Below are 11846 nucleotides of genomic sequence, written 5' to 3'. Positions count from 1 at the left end.
CTGGCTAGTTATGGTGGCTGATTTCTGCCTTTTCGTGCCTTCGCCCCTCAAAAGGCGAAAACACGAAGACAATATGTTGGCCTGTCGTGTCGTCGCCTTCGACTTTTGAGGGCGCCGACACCAAGACACGATACATTTTAGGCGAAATAACGATTTTTAATAGGCGAAGACAAGAGGTCTACTTCTGTACAGATATCGTGTCGGCGGGTTAAACTCTTCATATCGGCGCCCAATATTTTTCATGTCGCTGTGTCTTTGCATCAAAAGGTGAAGTCACGATAACTGGCCAATTTATCGAGTCTTTCTGTCGTCATGTGTTCGCTCCGAAATTCAGGTCGAAGGTACGACGACACGAAATGGCGTAAATAAGCCACCATAGCTAGAAAATTAGTTGTCAATATAAAGCGGGCAGACGTAGTTATTTGTTAATATCGTGCGTGTGCTGATCAGAGTGTATAGTATTTTAGCTGATTTATGCAATGTCGTATTTTCACTCCGGAGCGCGACAGACGAAAACACGAACAAGGACTTTATCGTATTTTCTTGTTTTCGCCTGGCGCCCCGCAATAAAAAATACGACATGGCATGAATCAGCCACCATAGTATAGCGTTTCAATTTTGATATACAAGAATTAAATTCAAAATAACGTCATGGAATCATTTACTTGCCAGCTTCTGATTTTGTTATATTGTTCAGTTTTATTTATCTACCTGTTGCATGCTGTTTACACGATCAGCGAACAGAATACATACAAAATGATGAAAATTTGTACAAGGCTCCATTCGACTAGAACTTTAAATATAACCTATTTTTCTTGATCGTTCCAATACCAGAAAAACAACAACAACAAAACCATGTATCGTTATATTTAACTACTTTGATATAAGAGAACTGATTTTATTGTTCATGCAGCAAACATAAAAATCATGTTATAATGTTGATCAATTCATCAGTTTATATCTTTTTTGTTGTTTCTATGGATTGTTGAAAAGGTTTATTAGTACTAAATCCTACATCAGGTTATACTTTATTTCTCTAAACTTGTTTTGTTTTCGTGTAACCACTGGGATTTTCTGACTGCCATTTCCACATGTCAACACCTGCAAAAAATTAAGACAATCTAGTTTTAGCTTTATTTAATATTTATGATTATATCGTCCTATTTTACTTTATGACCTATTATGCCCCAGAAATGATTTTATTTTAATTTCTCAAAAGCCCTTTATATTTTGTATCCTGTTTCAAATATTGTTTCAAATAATCAAAGAGAAATACTTCGCCAAGTTGCAACATTAAGCAAAATACTGTACGTTAGGATAACATACTACGAGCCTTACATATACATATATATTTGTTACCCTTAATTATGTACGAAAGGCGTCTGTGGTGTTCATACACCAGACCAACTGAAAAGTTGCCATTAAAATCAAAATAATAATATAGAAATAGAAAAAAATCTTTTCCCGCCTGATTGCAGTGTTCTGGTTTTGGCTTCTTACATATTTTGTCAAGGCCATATTGAGCTGTCCATCCTAATTCTGCAGCAGCTAAAGATCGTTCGCAATAAGTGGATGCTAGATCTCCTGCACGCCGTTCTACAAATTCGTACGGAATCTGAAAATAAATTGTAACAATAACATTTTCTATGTAATTAATTGTTTAGTTAGTTTAGTTTATACAAATTTATTTTAGTTCGATTGTGTTGGAAGCTATAAGCTTATTGAAACACTCTCAAATCCGTTCCTGGAACCAACCAGTACTAAGCAATGAATGTAAAGTTTCTTGCTCAAGGAAACAACGGCTTGCCCCTGACAGGGTTTGAACCCACGCGGTCAGCAATCCTTAGATTACTAGTCCAACGCGTTAACCAATTATTTAGTTATAAACAAGACAATTAGCAGGTTGTTTTTTTAAAGACTTTAAAACCTTTTTAAATGAATTAATAAAAACGGTAAATTTTTATAGATTTAAATATCGGTAAACTTTAATAAGAAGTATTTATTAAAATTTCAAATAGTAGCAAAAGGGACTACTGCGCAGGACTTTGATTGAATTGGTCACTCACAAAAATTGAGTTACCTCCCTCTATCTAAATTTGGTATGCTTACTTTCTTTCCAGACGCCTTTTCAAATGCATGGACAATATCTAAAACGGAAAATGGTGTCCCAGTGCCTAAGTTATAAATCTGAAATTTAAGTTATAAATGTGAAATTGAAGATAACAATTAACAATAAGATCTAGATACGATTCGAAAAACAGACAGTTCATAGCCTTTTTTTATAATACTCATTAAAGATAATACTATGCTGTAGCCAGAATAGTATTACAAATTAACAAATATTGCATATGTCAACAAAAATGTTAATTGTGTTAAAAAGATGCAAGTAAAGATTTAAAATCTATTCTGATTACTTTCTTTTGTTTTTGTTTAACATGCGAACTAACATATGCAAATTAGGCTCATTTGTTTTGATGTGAAAACAACAACTATACTTTGTACTAATAAGTATAACAATGTTAAGGAATGCTGCGATTTTTAAACAAAGCAAACCACTTATAAACAACTATAAAAGTACAAATGTAAATATACTTGTATGCTCTTTTTCTCAAAATTCTGAACCTCTAAATATGAAAATAAGGCAAAAGATCAATCCAAATAATGACGTCAATTTTATAACGCAACTTGAAATTATTATTTTCCGATTTGATTTTGTTTAACTATACACAGTTCACCACAGCAATTTCACCTTTTTTGCATTTACTCGTAAATTGCATGTATTAAAATCAAATGTAAAAGAAACACAGGCGTTTCTCCAAGAGCAATGCCCGAACGTATAATAACTCGCGAGTAAATTTACTTATCGTCATGACGTCTTTAATGACGTCAGCGGTACCTTTAATCCGCAGTTAGTCTCTATTAGTCGTAATGCTGAAACGTGCCCCTTTGCCAGATCTACTACATGTATATAGTCTCTTAAACCTAAAATATACAATTACAAGTTTCAGACAGAAACCGTGAAGTAGCACTATAAACGTTAGTAAACAAAATAGTATCATTTTTATTGGACCGTGCGGTTAGCTCAATTGGTACAGCGTTGGACTGTGAATCGGGCAACCTGGGTTCGATTCCGGACGGTGCAGGTCGCTTTCGTTATGACTAATCATAAAAAAACCTATCTACTGTCATTCGCACTGTACCCCTGCTCTTGTATGTACAGAAGTAATCAGAACCTTGCGAAAGTGAAGGCACAAGTAATGGTAACCTGCTTGACAGCTTGCCAATGGTGAATTTAAACCACCACCAGCATCATTCTGGTACTTAGCTAAGCACTAGTTTTTTGTGACCATATCCCTACCCTAGGGATAACAGGAACATTAACTTTTGGATATTCATCAGGAAAAAAATATTTGCAAGGCTTTGCATTCAATTGTACAAAGAGGACAAGGGCTTTAACTCAAGTGGGTTTTTTGTCACATTTTTTTTGCACTATTATCTACAGCTGAATTAACTTATCAGTCTGATATATAAATAGATCGCACAGAATATGTACGGATATAGTCATAGAACTAACCCCTCCCCTTTTTGGTTCTTCTTTCCTAGGCCCTTACAAACTTAACATTGCAGGTAGAAATGTGTTATTCCTTATTACGTACACGTTCCGTCGGGGGTATCCCAATCATTTCCGTAAATCTTGAGCTCCTTCAATTTACCGACGGCGACTTGAGCAACATATGGTAATAGATTCCTTGGAGTACCTAGTGGGTCTTCGCCAATTCTTCCAGACTCGTGTGCTCCTACGGGGTTGAAATATCTGAGAAGTATTATATTCCATTCCTGAAAAATATAGCTAATAAATTGGCTCGTTCACAGATTTTATATGACTATGAAATCAGTCAATATTTTATTACAAGTGCATAAAGGTGTATGACACTTGACAATTTCCAATTAAATGTAATAAATAATAGATCAATTTATACTAATAATAATGATGATGGTGATGATGATGATGATAATGATGATGATGATGATAATACTAATAATAATAATAATAATAATAATAATAATGATAATAATAATTATTAATAATAAAATAATAATAATAATAATAATAATAATAATGATAATAATTATTATCAACATCATCATTATAATCGACATCAACAACATCATCATTACCGTCGTCGTCATTCATTCATTCATTCATTATGATCATCATCGCATCACATTATCACCACCACCACCATCATCATCATCACCATCATCATCATCATCATCATCATCATCATCATCATCATCATCATCATCATCATCAACATCATCCTTCACTATATACATGTACTAACCTTTTCAGCGGTACTAAGGTCTTTCATTATTTCTTCAATCATGAATTTCGATCGGCCATATGGATTAGAACAATTTCCGGTTTTGTGATTCTCATCAAATGGTAAATATTCTGGTACACCGTACACCGTTGTTGAGCTCGAGAAAATCATGTTAAACACTTTGAATTCTTTCATTACCTTGATTGAAACGAAAAGCAAATATACATGTATTAGGAAGGATGGAAAATGGCATTGTTTGACTTAAATTTGAGTTGCACAATATCAAATGTAATACATATGTAATTATATGCATGTAACTGTTTCTCACTTTCATACCACGTGATAGTTGGCAAAAATCTGAATCCGTGATCTCAGACGCCCGGGATCGTTTTAAACATAGCTATAGGAACGAATGAACTGCTTTGGTTTTGATGTTAATCGTAATTTTTGACAATAAGTTATAAAAAATTTATCACATCATCAAACCCGGGTCGCTCGATTCACAGTCTTACGCTCTACCTATTGAGCTAACCGGACGGCTTTATATGCCACTGCTTCCGTACAATATGAAGATATACCACTGATAAGAGTACAATATGGACACACATACCATTGACTGCAGTACCATATTGGAACATAAACCATTGATTTAAGTACTATATTGACACATTATCATATATACAATTGATTTCTTTACAATATTGACACATATACAATTGATTCCTGTACAAAATTGACTCATATACGATTGATTTCTGTACAATATCGACACATATACCATTGATATTGAATAGTACATTTTGACACAAACATATTACACAGCTTCCAGAACAATATTGACACATATGCCACTGATGTTAGTACAATATTGGCATATTTATCACTTATTTATGTACCACAGTACAATATGAACACGTGTACCACTGATGACAGTACTCTCTATAGACAAACATACCGCAAATAGTACAATCGGTATACACATAAACAACAGATTTTAGTGCAATATGGACACATATCCAACTGGTTGTAGGACAATATTGACATATTAACAACTGATTTCAGTAATGAATGAACATATAATCAGTGATGTCTGTACAATATGGAAGTTATTTACCTGTAAAAGATTCACAGTTCCAGCAACATTGTTTTTGTAGTACAATAACGGTTTTTCACAGGACTCTCCCACGGCCTTATAACCAGCGAAATGTATTACACAAGAAATGTTATGCTGAAAAGGTGTTATAATTACTATATGTAATTTTCATCAAGTCAGAGAATCGATCACACTATATATGCCTAAATTATATGTGCATACTCATAAAGCTACATATCTGCTGCTTATAATTGAAAAAAAAACACTAAAAACAGTGTGACTAAAGTTCAGATCTACTTAATTATTTCTTGCATGTATGCGTAGCGTTTATAAGGAGCTGATTTTAATCAGGCGAACAAAAATTGTTTAAATTAATAAAAAGGAATTATTCCAAAATAACCCTATGCAAGAAATATGCATGCAAATTTTCTGAGAAAAAAACGTATGAAGCACGCACAAATTTATTTCTAAATGAATAAAAATCTACTTAAAACATAGCAGCATAATACTTTTTCTGGAATATTATATTTTTTAACGTACAATGTGCGTTCAATAACAGAAACATTCCATGTTACAACACTTTATGAAATAAATAAGAAGTTTATGTAAAAAGCATAATCTTACCGTGATAAATTCTACAAAATATATGTCATAAGATCAAGCATTAGACTTTTTATGTTTAAATTTGGCAAGATCAACATTAAAGCAATGACGTCTTTTGGATAATTACGACCATCGTTGTTATATTTTATAATCCAGAGGTCGACAATGCGACAGTGCGATAGCTCGATGACGACAATGCGACAGATCGATGGCGACAATGCAATAACACGATGACGACAGAACGATCATGTGACAATGCTATTGTGCGATGGCGATAATGCGATAACACGATGGAGACAGTGCGATAATGCGATGGCGACAAAACGATTTGCGATAATACTATTACGTTGTTGCCATTGCGTATCGCACTGTCGCCATCGCACTGTCGCATTATCGCACTATCGTATTTTCGTCATCGCACTGTCGCATTGTCGCCCTCTGTATTTTAAAGTGCATGTATAACCATGATGGCCCTAACGGTATGCCGTAAATAATAGCAACTTCATGAACAGTTTCTCAGAATATTTAGCATAAATAAAACGACAAGATCATTCATCGAAAATGATTTTTGTAGACAAGCAATTCTATCTGTTGAAATAACATCATTTATATATACATACATAATGAAACAGTAACGAGAACTTTCCATTTCAGTTACTGTGCGAGTTGCTTCCCTTCACACTTATGCTAAGAGCAGTGCAATAAACAAGCTGAAAAGCCCACTGTATACATGTACATATATTTTGTTTTAACTTCATGATGGTTTGTTTTAAAAGACAACACAAGTAATATTAACCATGTTAAGAGTGGTTGACAGACTATTGAAATCCAGCTATATTGTTATAACTTGTCATCTTTAAATTTATTATAAATGGCACAGCCTGAGAAACTGTTGGCTGACATTGTTAGCGCAAACCGTGCTGGGGTCGAATATGTTTTTCGTTTAAAAAGCGATTTTGGGCAAATATTTTTTTGTCGTGATCGGGCTTTGGGGATTTCAAACTTTCACAGTTATTTTTAATGTCTCTTTTTAAGCGATGCAAAAGGGGGGGGCCCTTCATTGGGGGTTTTAGCTAAAATTTGTGCGTCACAAGTCTAACAGACATACTTAAGAAAAAGTTCTAAGTTGGAGAAAGAAGAATAATTTCCAAGCAGCTCTACTTGAAAAAAAATATAAACACGGATATTATATTGTCCACAAGTTTATATTGATTGAGATCTCCCTATCTTATATAATTTTTATAAAAAATATTAAAATCTACGATATGAAGATATATACATGTACACAGATGTTACATAAATTAATTACATTATGTAATGTTGCACAACATGACAACACAACAATATATTTTAACATTTAAAACTGTGCGCTCGAAGTCGTAATTTATTACTGCAATCATTAAAGTGTCGTGTACATTCGGCCATCTTCGTCAATCTCCGTAATTTATCTTTTATTGAAAAAACGGTCAAGTTGACATGATTTTTGTTGAGCGTGGCTGGACCAACATTAATTTGATAATCTTATGTGCCTTAGGTTTTTTCATATCTAGATGCGTGCAACTACTCGGATCCCTTCTTCCATCGTGCTTAATTTACAATAACACCTGAACATCAATTTTTGATTTTCACTCTGGGACTTATAATGTGTATTTCTGTCCCAGCATTAATGCTCCCACGAAAAACATATCCGAAAAGAAAGTCTATAACTCTAAACCAAACAATTAAGTATTTATCATTTCTAATTGAAATATTCAAGTATTCCTATGTAGTAAAAACTATGGCATTACCTTTTCAAAAACATTTCTCAGAGCGTCTGCGTTCAGCAAGTCCACTGCATATGACGGGACTTCTTTTCCTGTAAGTTCTTCAACACGTCTCACACTCTCTGTGGTTGTTCAAAACACATGCAAGATCAGGAACATATTTTACAATATTGCTGTTACGTCTATATTATGGAATTGTCAAGATAACATAAGAAATTCATCAATCTTTTCCGTAAATTGGATTTTTCCTGCTTTGAAATTTTGAAACTGTCAATTTTAGAGGTGTTTAAGGATTTTGCCACTATTGTGAAACTTATAATAATAATATTTTGATTGGCAGGCTTATCCTGCTTACATCAGTTAATCAGAACAAACAATCAAATAACAACAAAAAAGTAAACGGTTAGGGGCATGTGGTTTGAAGGTCGTTGACTTCAAACCACTTGCCCCTCACAGCTGTGGGTTCGAATCCCGACAGGGATTTTGGATACTTTCATGTGAGGAAGCTATCCAGCTAGCTTACGGAACGTCGGTGCTTCTACTCAGGTGCCCGTTCGTGCCTGAAATAATGCACGGAAGGGCACCTGAGGTCTTCCTCCACCAGTAAAGCTGGAACGTCGCGATATGACCTATACTGTGTCGATGTGACGTAAAACCCAAATCAAAACAAAAAATTAATGAAACTTTTAAGAAAAATGTATCACGTATTTTTCCGCCATTTTCGTTTACCCATAATATCAGCCAGATTTCCCTTTGAACTGTTTTACTTTTAAAAAAAGATTATAATATAGCACGGAAGGTAGTCGTTAATTGGCTGATTGAAAGATCCGAAAGCGAATGATTATGTTCATCACTTTACTTGGACCAGAAGTGATAATATTCGGAAAATTTGTTTCTAGTATATACAACTTTGAACAAAAATTAAAATCAATAAATTGATTGATTAATTAATTCGTACCCATATTAGCGTTTGCAAGGTTGTCAATCACAATAACTTTGTAGCCAGCTTTCAGCAATTCTACCACTGTATGAGAACCCACATACCCAGCGCCACCTGTCGCTAAGATATAACTTCCGGTGTCGCTTAAAAAAGATGCCATTTTACTTTCAGTTTTAAAAAAAAATTTGACAAATTTATAAATATGGGATCCCCACTGGGTTTTAAAAAGATATAAACCACGCAACTTTCATGTTTTACAGGAAACCCCCCTAAAAGAAAATATTTAGCTTTATTACGGGCCGTGGTGGAAACGGGGTTTAACATCGGGTTTTGGATAGTATTTTTTGGGTAAAACCCGGGGAAACCCCTTTTTTCGTCCTTTTTTTTTTAGTAATATTTTTGTTCCCTGTAAAAAGGGGTTTTTCCACTTTTTTTTTTCAAAAAATTTACGTCATTACTTTTCTAAGATTTTTAAATTTTCGTCTGGAAGGGGTCCCTACGATAATCCTTAACATGATTATGTTGACCTCAACTTCTTCTTTACAAATTACAGCTTCTTATTAAACAATCATGATGAAGTGAGCATGATTCTAAACACAGGCCAATGACTTGGGTAAATATTTTTAAAAAAAATATATTGACAAAAATATATATACATTTATATATAACACAAACAAATAGCATATATAGAAATAAATATTTGCTTTAGTTATTTTTACTTTAAACCAAATGTGTTGATTTTATAAACTATCGTGATGAAAAATAACCTATTTTGGGTATTCCTTTCTACGAAAGCCTAATAGTGTCAAATGAAATAAAAAATAAAAATGCAAAGGCGTTATAACGCGAATAAAGGCATTATTACGCGAATCAAAAGGCGTAAGAACGCGAATAAAGGCGTAGCAACGCGAATCAAAAGGCGTAAGAACGCGAATAAAGGCGTAGCAACGCGAATCAAAAGGCGTAATAACGCGAATAAAGGCGTAGCAACGCGAATAAAGGCGTTATAACGCGAATCAAAAGGCGTAATAACGCGAATAAAGGCGTTATAACGCGAATCAAAAGGCGTAGTAACGCCTTTATTCGCGTTATAACGCGAAACAAAGGCGTTATAACGCGAATAAAGGCGTTATAACGCGAATAAAAAGGCGTAATAACGCGAATAAAGGCGTAATAACGCGAATCAAAAGGCGTAGTAACGCGAATAAAGGCGTAGTAACGCGAACCAAAAGGTGTAATAACGCAAATTAAAACACATTATAATGCCAATTTGATACCATATTTATACTTATCAAATTCGCGAGAAAGGAAGACCAATATTGATCTGAATTTATTGCTCAAGATATAAACTCGTATACAATAATACAATATACATTTACAATAACTTTCATTCTATTTGCACAGGAATTATCCAAACTATTTGTCATAAACTAATAAAGACTCTTTAATATTTGCCAATATAGATGACTTGGTGACTTATAGGTTATAAAGTATTACCTCCTTTCAAATAACAATCCTCCTACGAAGTTTGAATATTGTGGGCCAAATGGAACTTAAGTTATGCTCCCGAAACCAAATTGCTTACGGACGGACGGACAGACAGACAGACGGACGGACGCACGTACGGACGCCAGGGGGTATAACATTATATGCCCGAAATTCTTTCGGGCATATAATAAAACGTACATCTAGATCAATTCATTTAAATCAACATTGTTCTTCCCTCCATACATTAATAGGCCACTGTTTGGAATTTATATGGTATTAAATTAGCGTTATAACGCCTTTTGTTTTGCGTTATTACGCCTTTTGGTTCGCGTTATTACGCCTTTTGATTCGCGTTATAACGCATTTATTCGCGTTAGTACGCCTTTTGATTCGCGTAATTACGCCTATTGTTTCGCGTTATTACGCGAATAAAGGCGTTATTACGCTTTTTCATTTCGCGTTATTACGCCTTTTGGTTCGCGTTACTACGCCTTTGTTCGCGTTATAAATGCCTTTGTTTCGCGTTATAACGCCTTTATTCGCGTTGCTACGCCTTTTTCGCGTAATTACGCCTTTTGATTCGCGTTTATTACGCCTTTTGATTCGCGTTATTACGCCTTTTGATTCGCGTTATAACGCCTTTATTCGCGTTGCTACGCCTTTTTTCGCGTAATTACGCCTTTTGATTTGCGTAATAACGCCTTTATCGCGTTGTTACGCCTTTTTTCGCGTTGCTACGCCTTTCGATTCGCGTTGCTACGCCTTTTGATTCGCGTAACTACGCCTTTATTCGCGTTATAACGCCTTTGTTTCGCGTTATAACGCCTTTATTTGCGTTGCTACGCCTTTTTTCGCGTAATTAAGCCTTTTGATTCGCGTAATTACGCCTTTTGATTCGCGTTATTACGCCTTTTGATTCGCGTTATTACGCCTTTTGATTCGCGTTATTACGCCTTTTGATTCGCGTTATAACGCCTTTATTCGCGTTGCTACGCCTTTCGATTCGCGTTGCTACGCCTTTTGGTTCGCGTTACTACGTCTTTATTCGCGTTATAACGCCTTTGTTTCGCGTTATAACGCCTTTATTCGCGTAATTACGCCTTTTGATTCGCGTAATTACGCATTTTGATTCGCGTAATTACGCCTTTTGATTCGCGTTATTACGCCTTTTGATTCGCGTTACTACGCCTTTATTCGCGTTATTACGCCTTTTGTTTCGCGTTATAACGCCTTTATTGGCGTTGCTACGCCTTTTTTCGCGTAATTACGCCTTTTGATTAGCGTAATTACGCCTTTTGATTCGCGTTACTACGCCTTTATTCGCGTTATAACGCCTTTGCATTTTTATTTTTTATTTCATTTGACACTATTAGGCTTTCGTAAAGTGTTTTTTGCGTTTATTTTTTTCTATTGCACATAAAGTTATAAAGATTACTTACTTTTGCATTGCTTTAGTATCAGATTAAGCGCCAATGTGTACTATACTGGAACTCCAAGCTTTTATCCAAAACTGACTACTTCTTTAGTTTGAAAATATGACTTAATGTATTGTAATAAATTTTCTATCCTTCGAAACAGATGTTTGACGAGAATGTAAATTATAATATGAAACCTGTTTCACTTATAAATCAATA

At 34.7% G+C, this 11846-nt stretch overlaps 1 protein-coding gene across 1 annotated transcript; it reads right to left on the bottom strand.

The window, feature by feature from the left end:
• Positions 1–853: 853 nt before the first annotated feature.
• LOC132738701 (UDP-glucose 4-epimerase-like) lies at positions 854–11846 on the bottom strand. Its single transcript, XM_060726292.1, has 10 exons — positions 11652–11846; positions 8743–8867; positions 7809–7906; positions 5440–5553; positions 4347–4523; positions 3657–3837; positions 2897–2982; positions 2110–2187; positions 1501–1615; positions 854–1101 (listed from the first exon to the last, which is right to left on the bottom strand). The coding sequence occupies exons 1-10, from the start codon at positions 11657–11659 to the stop codon at positions 1037–1039; spliced, it is 1047 nt and encodes a 348-aa protein (XP_060582275.1). The 5' UTR covers positions 11660–11846; the 3' UTR covers positions 854–1036.

The sequence above is a fragment of the Ruditapes philippinarum genome, unplaced genomic scaffold (genome assembly GCF_026571515.1).
Source record: "Ruditapes philippinarum isolate M1 unplaced genomic scaffold, ASM2657151v2 ctg777_1_1_1_1, whole genome shotgun sequence".
Lineage (NCBI taxonomy): Eukaryota > Metazoa > Mollusca > Bivalvia > Venerida > Veneridae > Ruditapes > Ruditapes philippinarum.
The sequence above is the reverse complement of the archived record's forward strand: the minus strand, read 5'-3'. Positions and strand labels throughout refer to the sequence as shown.

Bases quoted from the DNA above. Each gene is read 5' to 3' on its own strand.
- LOC132738701 (XM_060726292.1), bottom strand. The intron at 1,616-2,109 runs GTAAGCATACCA...ATTTATTTTCAG, and splicing joins AAAAGGCGTCTGGAAAGAAA to ATTCCGTACGAATTTGTAGA. The intron at 1,102-1,500 runs GTAAGAAGCCAA...AATTTTTTGCAG, and splicing joins ATATGGCCTTGACAAAATAT to GTGTTGACATGTGGAAATGG.